The sequence below is a fragment of the Manis javanica genome, chromosome 17 (genome assembly GCF_040802235.1).
Source record: "Manis javanica isolate MJ-LG chromosome 17, MJ_LKY, whole genome shotgun sequence".
In the NCBI taxonomy this organism is placed as follows: domain Eukaryota; kingdom Metazoa; phylum Chordata; class Mammalia; order Pholidota; family Manidae; genus Manis; species Manis javanica.
This window is the reverse complement of record NC_133172.1, coordinates 17,288,486-17,302,695: the sequence shown is the minus strand read 5'-3', so window position 1 is coordinate 17,302,695 and position 14,210 is coordinate 17,288,486. Positions and strand designations below refer to the sequence as shown.

General features: G+C 34.9%; 1 protein-coding gene across 3 annotated transcripts in view; it reads left to right on the top strand.

Annotated features, from left to right (window-relative positions):
- Positions 1-14,210, top strand: part of ZNF461 (zinc finger protein 461) — a 147,491-nt gene that overhangs the window by 20,412 nt on the left and 112,869 nt on the right. The window contains exon 5 of one of the 3 annotated variants that reach the window (XM_037013845.2): positions 7,589-12,453. The exons of the other annotated variants lie outside the window; for them this stretch is intronic. Within the exon in view, the coding sequence (XP_036869740.2) occupies positions 7,589-8,886 (1,298 nt within the window). The 3' untranslated portion in view covers positions 8,887-12,453. Of the gene's footprint in view, positions 1-7,588; positions 12,454-14,210 lie in introns of those variants that run through there. 3 annotated transcript variants of the gene reach the window in all.

Sequence of the window (14,210 nt, the reverse complement as noted above, 5' to 3'; positions counted from 1 at the left end):
AACCAATATTGGAAGTGAAAATGGGTACATCATTGCTGACAAAAACTCAACCTCTCATAGTTATATTCTAGTGTAATAACATCTAATAAATGATTAGTGAATAAATTAGTATGTCAGATGGCAAAAAGTGCTAAGGACAAAATACAGTACGAGGGAAAGAGATGCAAATTTCGAAAGAATGGAGAGGGTGCTATAATTTTAAGTAAGGTAGTCAGAAAATCCTCACTTTTATGACATTTGAGAGGGAAAAAAAACTATAGTAGATAAGAGAGTCATGGCTATCTGGGAAAGAGCAATCCTGGCAGAAAATACAGCAAGTCCCTAAAATGAAAGCTTCATTGGCTCATTAGAGGAACACAAGGAGACTAATATGGCTGAAATAGTGAGAAGATAGCTAGAGATCAGAGAAATCCAATAGACATAAAATCAGATCCCTACAAGGCTGTTTGTGGAAATTGAAAAACTGATTATAAAAATATATGTGGAAGAACAGATATTCAAGAACAGCCAAAACACTCCTGAAGAAGAGCAAAATCAGAGAACTTCCCTTACCTATTATAAATACTTACCATAAAGACTTGGAAATTAAGACAGTGTGGTATTCATTTAGGGACTGACCTACGGGAAGACCAGAATCAGACCCACATAGGAGCATCAGAGAGAAAAGAATAAATTATTTAATGAGTGATATCAGGACTAGCCATAGATATGAAAAACAATTAGCTTGGATCCCTACCATACACCATAAAAGCATAAGTCTAAATGGATTAAAGAGGTAAAAATTAAAGGAAAAAGTCACAGGTAAGTTTTATATGCTTTTATGCTTTACCATTAGGTAAAGCTTAATAAAAAATATGGATTTATATATAAAGAATACTTAGAGGTAGACTGGATTTCTTCAGACACAAACAGGCTAACTAGAAAAAAAGATAAACAACCTAAAAGAAAAGTGGGCAAAAGATCTGAAGAGACATTTCACAGAAGAGGAAACACCAGTGTTAAATAATCATAAGCAAAATGCTCAAAATCATCAGAAATCAAGGAAATACAAGGAAATAATGAGATACTATTTCATACTCATTAGATTGGTTAAAAATTAAAATGTCTTAAGAATTTCATTCATTGTTAAGATGTTGAACAACCAGAATTATTACATACTGCCAGTGGTAATGTACCAATACTTCAGAAAACAATTTGGTATAGTACGAAATTGAAGATATACATGTTCTGTGACACAGCTGTTCCTATTCTAGTAAACAGACTGGGGAAAATCTCATATGCTTTAAGAGACATGTAAGAATATTTATAGCATCATTGTGTATACTAGCAAAAAATTACAAACAACCCAAATTATAACCAGAAAATAATGGAATAGAATATTATACAATTGTGAAAATGAACTCAGGCAGAAAACGATATGGGGAAATTTTTATTAACCATGTAGTATGAAATAACCAAATCATAGAAGACACCCATTATCATTTTATAAAACTCAAAAACAAGCAAAACACAATGTTGTGTTTAAGGGCATACACAGGTATGGGAAAATATTTTTAAAAACAGAATAATCATAACATAATTCAAGATAATGTTTGTCTCTGGAAATGTAGCAGATGGGATCAGAGGGAGACATACGGTAGCTTCCATGGCATTGGTAATCTGTCGTTCTTAACTAATTCACCAGACTCCGAGATTAAATGAAACATTCCACTCTCCCTGGAAAGCATGACAGGATCGAACAAGCTCAGTGGCAGCTATGAAGAAAAAACAAAAATAAACTCTGCTACAAGAAAAAGATAGTGAAAGGAATGTAAAAATGAAGTACTCTGTGCTCACATTGTCTTTATTATCTTTCTTTTTAAAGAAATCAAAAAATCATGAAAATGCATATTCCAAGGGTCATTAAAAAGTGATTTAAAAATCTCAATCACAAAGATTATGGAGAGTCACTTTTCCTGTGTCTTCTCCTACATACAACTAAAAATCCTGAAAATTACCCATCAGACAATAATAAAATAACTTTGAAAGTTGGAAGGTAGAGGGTAGACTGGTTAGTATTCTCTGGATTTGAGGAATTATCACATAATGAGTTCCCTGTTTTGTTTTGTTTTTCTAAATCCCCTTATGTCCCCATAATGTGCACCGGAGAGGCCTGCAACCTGGATTGACTAACAGGCAAATATACTCACACACTCAAACACAAAGCAATATAAGTCTGCTCTCTCCAGCCAAAGGACTAGGGACAGGAAAGCCCAATAGATCTGTCGGTTCTCCGGCACATGCTCCACAACCTAGGCCCCAGCAGCAGTTTCATCAGTTAGCTGCTGTACAGCAAGAAGTCCCAGTGATAGATCCACCAGCAGCAGCAGTAAGAGGAAGTCTCTTGCTATCCCATCCCCACTTCACAATGAGGGCCTTAGCTGACAGATTGATTTACCCAGAAGAGCAGCATTAGCAGGGTCCTGTGCCTCTCTGCCCTCTGCCCAGTGGCATAAGGAAATCTATGCCCAGTGGCTTCTGTATTTGCCTCTTTCATCCTGCAGAAGGTGGTCGCTACATCAGGAGTCCACAGAACCTTTCTGTCTTTGCAGACAACACCAGAGATTGAACAAGAACCCTAATGGTACCAGAGGTCTGACGCAGATCAGAATTGCATTGCAAAGGCTCTGAAAACTAAGCTGCCAGTAGAACTAAAGCCTACAAAAGTAGGCCAGATCTCTGTACTAAACTTAGTAGTTGTGACTGCTAAAGTAGAAGGCTTAGAATCATCAGGAATCATCTAGATGAATCAGATTTTGGAATTATCTGACAAGGATTTTAAAGCAGTCTTGATAAAAAGGCATTGATAATCATAAAATCTCTTGAAACAAATGAAAAAAATAGAATATCTCAGAAAAAAAGTAGTTATAAGAACTAAATGGAACAAAAAATATAGTCACCATTATAAAAGACACCAAATGGTTTCAAGAATAGAGTGGAGACTGTATCAAGTGTATTTCAATTAAAAAATTTTTAAATTAAAGTGAGGATGGCAGAGGCTAGATTCAGTGACATGAAAACAAAATTTGCTTAAGCTAAATTCATGATAAACAGACTTAAAAATAGAGGCTTAATTCGTGTGGGACAATAACAAAAAACTCAGCATTCATAGCATCCAAGTCCGAAGGGAGAGGAGAAAGACTTGGGGACTGAGAATGTACTCAAAGAAATAATGGTTGAAACCTTCCCAAGTTTTTTACAAGATACAAATCTATGGATTCAGGAAACAGAAAATTCCTAATAAGATAAATCCAAAGAAATTAAACCAAGACCGTATTTCTGAAAACTAAGCAAAGAAAAAATTAGCCAGTGAGATACAAACGTTATGTATTAATGCTAAAGAAACACCTATTTGAAAGACTGGATTTCTCATCTGAAACATGGAGACCAAAAGGAAATGGCACAATACTTCCCAAGTGCTGAAAGAACTATCAATCTGAAATTCTTTACCCACTGAAACTATCCTTAAGGGATGGATGAAGAAGAAATAAAGACATACCCAGAGGAAAATTAAGAGAGTATATTGCAGTACAATGGTAGTAGTTTAAACTGTGCTAGAAATGGTGATAAATTATCAGATGCCATTATACATACTAAGTAACAAGTTGATCATGCTTGTTGATGTTAATGGACTATAAGTTCAGTAAGAAGAAAAAAACGACTTTTGGCTTAACCTATTGGTTAAAGATGGTTGCATTTACTGGCATGAGTTAAGCTGAATTGTGGACCAGTGTAAAAAGGAGGAATTTAGGTTCTCTTTGGACATGTTATAGTTGAGATAATTATTACATATTTACATGAAGATTCAAGGAAGCAATTAGATGATTAATGTTGAGCTCAGGAGTAAGATAAAAGCTGCAAGTATGCACATCAAAGAACAGAGTCAGTAATGTGAAAAGAAAACCTACAGAATAGGAGAAAATTTTTGTAAACCATATATCTGATAAGGGGATAATATCTAGAATATATAAAAAAACTCGTATAACTCAACATCAGAAAACCCAAACAACTCAATTTAAAAAATGGGGAAAGGATTTGTGTAGACATTTGTCCCAAGTAGATATACAGGTAGCCAGCATAGACATGAAAAGATGCTCAACATTACTAGCCATTAGGGAAATGCAAAGCAAAACCACAATGAAATATCCCTTCACTCCCATTAGGATAGTTACTATCCAAAAAAGCAGAAAATAATGTGTTGATGAGGATGTGGAAAAATTGGAACTCCTGTGCTGCTAGGAGTGTAAAATGGTGAAGCCACTGTGGGAAACAGTATGGTGGTTCTTCAAAAAATTAAAAATAGAATTACTGTATGATGTAGCAAATCTACTTGTGGATATATACCCAAAAGAAATGAAAGCAACTCAAACAGATATTTGTACACCCATGTTCTTAGCAGCATTATACACAATAACCTAAAGTAACCTAGGTGTCCATCAGCAGGTAAATGGATAAACAAAAGGTGATATATACCTATGACAGAATATTTTGCAACCTTAAAAAGGAATAAATTATGACACATGCTACAACATGGATGAACCTTAAGCATATTATGCTAAGTGCAATAAGTCAGTCACACAAAAATACTGTGACTTTGACAACAAAAACATTGATGTGAAGTATCTAGTCAATCCATAGAAACAGAAAACAAAATGGTAGTTGCCAGGAACTAGGGGAGGGAAGAATGGGGAGTTAATGGGTACACAGTTTCAGAAAAAGTTCTGGAGATTGGTTGTACAATCTGGTGAACATTCTTAACACTACTGAACTATACACTCAAAAATGGGTAAGATGGTAAACTTTATATTGTATGTATTTTGCCACAGTTCAAAAAAGCTAGAGGTATAAATTTAAGACTTAGCAGCATATGACTGTATAAGTCAGACTGGTATTTAGAGAAAAAGAGTGTAGAGTGGTTGCTGGCCTGTACCTGAGTTTTGGATACTCCAACATTTAAAGATTAGGAAGTAAATACAGATAGGTAGGAGGGTAAGCTCCTACAAGAAGCAAAAGGATTGATCACTTGTGCCAAATGTTACTAACAAGTCAATTAGAGTGATGACTGGCACTTGAGCAGTGCTTTTGGCAAAGTGATTTTGTTAAGTGTTTTTAGCTAAAAATGTTTCAACAGAGTTATGGGAGTTGAAATATTTATTGCAGTGGATTACAGAGAAAATGGCTAACTTACATAGTCACTTGATATAAAACAAAGGCAGGGAAAGGATGATCTTTTCAATAAATAATGACTCAGTAGTATCTGTATTGAAAAATAGGTATCTTGATTCCTATCTCACACCGTAAAATCTAATGTAGGCAGATTATAGACCTAAAATATGAAAGGTAAAATAGTAAAATTTCTGGAAGAAAATGTGACTAGATTTTTATGACCTTGGGATTAGATTGCCTTAAAATTAAGAGCCTCTATTCATCAAAACATACTATTGGGAAAGTGGAAGGGGCAGCTCCAAAGTGGGAGAAGATATTTGCAATATGTATGTTGGTTATATCCAGAATATATTAAGAATTCTTACAAGTCAAAAAGAAAAATACAACCCAGCAACTACCCAAATGTCTCTTAACTGATAAAGGGATAAACAAAAGAAGATGTATCTTTACAGTAGAATATTCCTCAGCCATAAAAAAAAATGAAGCACTGATACATACTACAATATGGTTGAACCTTGAAAACAGACACAAAAGGTCACATACTGTATGATTCCATTTGAATGAAATGTCCAGATTTGGCAAATTCTTGGAGACAGAAAGCACATTAGTGGTTGCCAGAGGCTAAAGGCAACTGGGGATTAGGAAATGACTGAGAGTATGAGATTTATTTTTGTCATGATGAGAATGTTCTAGAATTCATGATCTGAAGATTGCCCAACACTGAGAATGTACTCAAGGTTATGGAATGGTACACTTCAAAATGGTTAAAATGGCAGATTTTATGATACATGAATTTTATCACACACACACACAAAAAATGGACAGAAGACCTGGATAGGCAGTATATTAAAAGAAGATACCCAGTTGGCCAATAAACCTGAAGAAGCAGTCAACCTCAGTTACCATCAGGGAAATTGCAAATTAAACCACAATGCAGTATCAGAACACATCTTCCAGGATACCTGAATATAAAGTGGACAGTAACAAGTTTTGATGAGGATGTGAGGAACTGGAACTCTTTAAAAAAAAAAAAAAGAGTTTGATGGAATTGTAAATTAGAAAATTATTGGATAGCATCAGCTAAATCCAAAAAAATGCATATCCTGTGATGTAGCAATTTCACTTCTAGGTTTGTACCTCTAGCAGAAAGGTGTCCTATTTCTACCGAGAGAAATGTACAAGAATGTTCATAGCAGTACTAATTCTAATAGCCGACAATTGGAAACAACCCAAATGTCCATCATTAAGAAAATTGGAAAAACAAATGGTGTTATAATAGAATGCTTTTAATAGCTGTCAGTCTCAAACTTTTTCTTCTGAAACCTCTGAAAATCTCTAAGAAAAGCCTTTGGAATGTCCTCACTGAAAAGAGGTTAGTGTAGCACATGAATAAAAGGGAAAATGAACTCAAAATGAGGTCTTACAGGTAAGCAGAGGCTCTATATAAAGAGTTGGACTTTAAATTTCAGTTCAATAGGAAACTATATTAGTTTAGATATAGGTTTGGCTGCATGTGACAGAGACCCCAAAATTGCAGTGGTTCATACTGTATAGAAGGCTAGCTTTTTCTTGCATTAAAAGTCCAGGCTGGAATGGCAGCTCTGCTCTGTAAAACCATCACATGACAGACATGACACGAAATCCACATTGCAGCTATCTTTGCTGAGGAATTGGGAGAATAGGATATAGTGAGTGAGCCAGCTGGCTTTAAGGAAAGTTCTCAGAAGCTACTACATAATACTTATGCATTTCTTTAGGCAGAATTCAGTTACATGGCATATTCTGCTGCAAAGGAGCCTGGGAGATGCAGTGTTTATGTAGGGCAGCCTTATTTTCAACTAAAAACTATGGGTTCAAACAATAACCAAAAGGGGAATAATAGACACTTAGGGACAACTAGCAGTCTCCATCACATAATTCTTTGGCCTAGTGGAGAATATTAAGCATACAGCCACTTACAGGTTCTGATTCAGTTGATTTCATTCTAAAATAGACTCTAGTAGATTCTGATTCAGTTGATCTAGAATATTTCCTAAACATCCATAATTGTAACAAACTCCCAAGGTAATTCTGAGGTAGGTCAGAATTTCAGAACCATTCATTTTGGTTTGTTAATTAACTCCCTCACTTTTTCTCATCATCTCCCACTTCTCTGTTTTCCTTACCTTTTTTTTTTTAATTCCATGTGAAATAAAATTTAAGGTAATAAAGAGCTCTCTAAGCTTTTCATTTCTTATTGAATTTTTGAGCTCAGTTTGATTTCTTTCATCTTAACTTTTTTAAGTTCAATTATTTTTCTCAGTTATCTGTCTTTTCTATCATAGATATTTTATTTCTCTTCTAACACAAAACCAGCAATTAAAATGTGTTTCTTATCTTTCAGACTTGTTGTCCAGGTGTGAGCCCAAGAAGTTATCTCCAAAAAGAGACATTTATGAGACAGAATCATCCCAGTGGGCTATGATAGAACAATTTAAAAGCCATAATCCTGAGAAATCCATTTTCAGAGATATTTGGGAATGCAAAAGTCAGTTTGAGGGACAACAGGAGAGCTATCTCAGGCAGTTTATTATCAGCCATGAACACATGCCCATTTTCAGCCAACATACTCTCCTTACCCAGGAATTTTATAATAGAGAGAAAATATTTGAATGTAAAGATTGTAGAAAAAACTTCAGTTACAATTTATTCTTTAGTCATCACAAGAGAACGCATTCTAAAGAAAAACTTTCCGAATGTAAGAAATGTACAGAAACTGTTAATACATCAAACCTTAAACAACAGAGAATTCAAAGTAATAGCAAGAGCAGTGAATGTCAAGAATGTTGGAAAGCCTTTATTCATTGCTTACAACCTAAACATCTGAGAATTCATAATGGTGAAAAACGCTATGAGTGTGAAGAATGTGGAAAGACCTTTAATTATGGCTCAGAACTTACTCTACATCAAAGAATTCACACTGGTGAGAAACCCTATGAATGTAAGGAATGTGGGAAGGCCTTTAGGCAGCGATCACAGCTTACTCAACATCAGAGACTTCATACTGGTGAAAAACCCTATGAATGTAAGCAATGTGGGAAGGCTTTTATTCGTGGCTTTCAACTTACTGAACATCTACGACTCCATACTGGTGAGAAACCCTATGAATGTAGAGAATGTGGAAAGACTTTTAGGCATCGCTCACACCTTACCATACATCAGAGAATTCATACTGGTGAGAAACCCTATGAATGTAGAGAATGCGGGAAGGCATTTAGCTACCACTCGAGCTTCTCTCACCATCAGAAAATTCATTCCGGCAAAAAACCTTATGAATGTAGTGAATGTGGGAAGGCCTTTTGTGATGGCTTACAGCTTACCCTACATCGGAGGATTCATACTGGTGAAAAACCCTATGAATGTAAGGAATGTGGGAAGACTTTTAGACAATGTTCACACCTCAAAAGACATCAGAGAATTCATACTGGTGAGAAACCTCATGAATGTATGATATGTGGTAAGACCTTTAGACTTCATTCACACCTTATTCAACATCAGAGAATTCATACTGGTGAGAAGCCATATGAATGTAAGGAATGCGGGAAAGCCTTTAGCTATCATTCAAGCTTCTCACACCATCAGAGAATCCATTCCGGGAAGAAACCTTATGAATGTGGAAAGGCTTTTAATCATGGTTTATGATTTAATCTACATCAAACAGTTCATATTGAAACACCAGTAGGGTTTTCTCTCTTCCCATCCTAGTCTTACATCATGAAATTGTTTTTGGAGATACACATTTTTTTCTTTCAAGGAAAAAGTAGGTGAAAATGAATTTTATTATTTTCATTATTAAATGATTTAATTATTGAAAATCAGTTTTCTGCAAGAGAAAATGTAAAAATTACTAAAAGTTTTAAATTACTCTGGTTTCAGTGCTGTTTCTGAGTTATTAGAATAACCAGTATTGGAAGTAAATTTTATAAAACCATATGTTTTTGCTAAAACCAATAGTTTGGCTAAAACCATTTAATGACAATTAAAATGAAAAAAAATTTCTTCCCACAAATCTCTCAGAACAAATATGTGTGTGTTTCTCCTTTCTTCATGCTCAAACATACCTGCATGTATGAAGGATTTATTGGAAGAGATTTTACTGTGTGTAAAGGAAGAATTTCATGTGTATGGAAGAGGTTTTACCCCTTATAGTGACATATTTTGTGGCAGTTTGCCTTTTTCATTTAAATAATTGACATTTTTCTGATGAATATGTATAGATGGAATTCATTTTTAAGGCTTCAGAGTATTTATAGTATGGGATGTATGTCAGTATCATGAGCCATTCTTGTAGACATTCAAACTGTCTCTACTTTTTTGCCAAAAATGATAATACAATAAACATTCTTAAATGTCACTCTCTTATTTCTGTTGGGTAGATTCCTAGTTGTAAGAGTGTGTGTGTGTGTGTGTGTGTGTGTGTGTGTGTGTGTATGCTTTGATTTACATTAATTTTTAATTAAAAATTTTAGGATACAAAAGTACATGCTATAAAATGTAAAAATTACAAAAAAAGTAAAGTGAAAATTAAGTCTCCTCTAATATCTAGTCCTGTTACCACCTGCTTTCCCTACACAGGGGCACCCACAGCTGTCACTTCTTTTTTATTCTTCCAGGAATTAAATGTTTTTAATTCTTTGGACAAAAGTGGATTAATTATAATCCTTGATTCATGATAGTCTCATCATTGGTCCACAGTTAGCCTGCTATTATTTATTTTTAATATATTCCAGGGATTTACACACATTGTGCCAATATCAATTTACTGCCTGTCTGCGACAAAATCCTTCAATGCCTGTTCTGCAATATTGGAACTCTGTTTTTGTTTATGTTTGAGTTTCTCTCTCTCTCTCTTTTTTTTTTTGTTAGACTAGCTAAAAAATTACCTGCTTTACTGATCTTCTCTATTGTCTTTCTAGTCTCCATTTGTATCTGCTCTGATGATTTCCTTCCTTATACAAACTGGACTTGTTCTTTTTCTAGTTCCTTGAGGTGTAAAGCTAGGTAGTTTACTTAAGATCTTAATGTAGGCTTTCAACTTCCTTTTAAATTAATTGCTATAACTTCCCTCTTAGAATGCATTTGCTTTATTCTTTTTTTTTCTTTTTTTTAGGTTTCGATTCCAGTTTCATTTTTCTCAAGACACTTTGATTTCCTTTTTGATTTATTTTTGACCCCCATTGATTGTTTAGGAGTGTGTAGTCCTGAAAATATATAATTTTCATATATTTGTGAATTTTCCAATTTTTCTCCTGTTAATTTCTAGTTGCATACCATGTGGTTAAAAAAAGATACTTGATATTTCAATCTTAAATGTGCTAAGACTTGTTTTGTGACTTAACATATGATCTGTCCTGGAGGATGTCCTGTGTGTGCTTGAGAAAAATGTGTATTCTACTCTTGTTTGATGGAAAGTTCTGTGTATGTCTGTTAGTTCCATTTGGTCTAAAGTGTTATTCAAGTTCACTGTTTTCTTACTGATTTTCCATCTGGATGAGCCATCTATTGTTGAAAGTGAGATATTGAAGTTCCCACTGTAATTATTTATTGCAATTATTATATCATTGCATTGCTATCTGTTTTTTCCCTTCAGATCTGTCAATATTTGCTTTATATATTTAGGTGCTCTGATATTGGGTGCATATATATTTATAGTAGTTATATCCTGTTTATAAGTTGGCCACTTATCATTCTATAGTGATCCTTTTGTGACAGATTTTTGACTAAACATCTATTTTTTCTAAGTATAGTCACCCCTGCTTTCTTTTGCTTACCATTTACATAGAATATCTTCTTCCATCCTTTCCACTTTCAGCCCATGTGTGTCCTAAAAGCTAAAGTGATTCTCTTGTAAGCAGCATGTTTTTGGATCTTGTTATTTTAATCTATTTAGCCACTCTGTGTCCTTGATTGGCAAATATAATCTTCTATAGTTAAAGCAGTTGTTGATAGGTAAGTCATTATTGCATTTCATTCAGTATTTCTGATTGTATTGTAGTTAGTTCCTTTGTCCCTTCCTCTGTTGCTATCTTGCTTTGTGATACGATTTTTTAAATAGAGCTATCCTTTGAGTACTTTATCTTTTGTGTATCTACTATAGGTTTTTTGTGGTTTCAATGAGGCTTACATAAAATATAATTAGTCTACTTTATGTTAATAACTGCAATCGCAAAAAACTCTGTGCTGTTACTTCTGCCCTCCTCCCACATTTTAAGATATATTCTGAGCGATTTTTTTATATTATGCATCAAGAAATTATTGTAGCTATAGTTATTTTTAATACTTTGACTTAATTTTTATGGAATTAAAAGTCATTTATGTACCACCAGTACAATATTAGAGTATTCTGAATTTGACTAGTTATCTGAGTTTTATAATTTCGTATGTTTTCATATTGTTACTTAGAGTCCTTTCATTTCAACTTGAACTCCTTTTACCATTTTTTTGAAGGCAAGTCTAGTGGTGATTAACTGCATTTTGTTTGAGATTGTGTTAATCTTTCCTGTGTAGTTTTCCATATACATTTTAAGTTACCAAAATCTACTCCATCTGTACACTATTTAATTCCAGTGAGATACAGAAATATTACCACTATATAGCTCCATCTCCTCTTCCTCCATGTTATGTTATTATATGTAGTATATCTTTATTTATGTTACAAGCCCAAAATAGTTTTGTGCCTAAGATGCTGAGTAAACAAAGGCAAAATATATATTATCGGGTTTGTTATATTGACCTTTTTATTTGCCATTTCCATTTCTTTGTTTGCTGTGGACTCGTTAATATATGGTGTTTTCCTACTTCAGTATAACTTTGTTGTCACCCACCTTCTTTGTGCTGTTATTGTTTAATATAGTACATTTCTGTGTGGTCTAGGCTTAACAATATAATTATATTGTATACGGTTGTATAAATATTGTGTAGCATAAGCCTGTTTTTCTCTTTTTATGAACCAAATGTCTGACTTAGGCATTGATTAGTGAGGCAGCCACTTCAAAGATTGCTATCTTGAATAAACACGTTGCCAGCCACATGACTAGATAAAGAGTCTGATGTTTCCACGGCCAAGCTTCCTTTGATTTAGAGACCTTGATTGATTTTAATAACTATTTGGGCCACCTGTTTTTTCTTTTTCTGCACTTTAAATTCCTGCTCTTGTCTTTAATTCACCAATAAAGAATGGGTCTCTGAAATCCTGAAGGTTATTCTGCTTCTCTGCTCTCTGTGTGCATTTTCTTGCCTCTGTTCATGTATGTTGGTGAAGTGCAGGAAGAGAAATGGTGTCCTATGTTTCTCTGAGGCTCTGTTCATTTTTCTTCATTCTTTATTTCACATTCCTTGATTCTTTGTTTTGCTGGCTCAAGTCTGTTGAGCCCTTCAAGTCATTTCTTCATTTTGGTTATTGTAGTTTTAAACTTCAGAATTTCTGTTTGCTTCTTTTTATGATTTCAATCTCTTTATTAGTGTTTGATCTTTGATAAAGCATTGTAATTGTATTTTCCTGTTTTAACATGGTTTCCTTTAGTTCTTGAACATAATTTTAATGGATTTGATGTCCTTGTCAAATTTGACATTTAGGTACTCTGACAGTTCCTATTGCCTACTTTTTTTCCTTTGTATGGACCATATCTTACTTTTTTTTTGGTATGTCTCCTATTTTTTTATTTGAAGTGGACACTTTAGGCAATATATTTTAATATGTTTTAGCAACCCTGGTTACTGATTTTCCTATTCTCCTTCCTGGATGTTGACAATCTGTGGCTCTCAAACCCAGAGTGTTTCTAATTTTGTTTTATAATTGTCTAATAGGACAATGATGTCTTACAGCTCTATAGAGAAGGTGGAGAAAAAGCATTTGTGGCCACTTTTCATAGGGTTCCATGGCTGTTTTTTTCCCTATAACTCTGAGGTTCAGAATCTATTTGCTTACACAGGCAAAAGCAGCAGCACCAGCCAAGGTGTTCTGTAGGATCTTAGCCATCCGGTTTTAGGAGTGTAGACTTTAGCACGCCGCATGGCAACTGCCGTTCCTTCACAGGAAATCATCCAGTGGGCCTTTAAAGTACTGTACAGAATATCAATCTTTCTTCTGAGTGCACTTCAGAGAGGGGGCCAGTGCCTGGTTGAAACACACAACCTGAAGGCACAACTGTAGAATCTCACATGATTATTTGCAGGATTTAGTTCCTTACAGGGTACTAGACTGAGGACCTCAGTTTCCTGCTGGTTATTGGCCAAGGGCTACCCTCAGTTCATTGCCATGTGGACTTCTCCAATGTGTCATCTTCATCAAAGCCAACAAGAGAGTCAATAAAGAGTCTTCTAGCAAGAAGTAAGTTACAATCTTTTGTAACAATAATGGAAGTGACTTCCTATGATCTTTGCCATATTCTGTTGGTTAGAAGTATGTTGCTAAGTCAGCCTACGCTCAAGGGAAAGGGCATGAATACCAGGAATCAGAGATTGAGGGACATTTTTTTCTTGCCGCAGGGACCTGTGACCATTTACTTAAGCAAAGGCACAATGGAAAAAGGCGAATACCCAGATGTCTTGAAGACTGTCATATAAAAGAGCTGAGTGAACAGTGATACCCAGAGACCTAAAGCATTATCATGATTGTTAAGTTAGAATAGGCATATGTGAGGGTGGGGTAGTAAGTGGATTTCTGGCCAAAGTCTGTAGTTTACAGTAGGTCTGTTGGGCCTACAGACCATCTGATGGCCATCTTGTGGATCCCTAAATTTGTAACTATTGACATTGGCTGTGGAGTCACTCCACATACTGGATCCTTGGCCTGTGGTGTAAGAACTACAAGTGGAAAAGGCCATGTGGAAGTCTGAGATTACCTCCTTTCCCCTCAAGCTAGAATGGTAAATAAAAAACTGCATCACATCCTAGGGAGATAGTAGGGATTAGATCAAAAGGATGTAAGGTTGGTGGTCACCATTACATCTCACTATCATATGTCT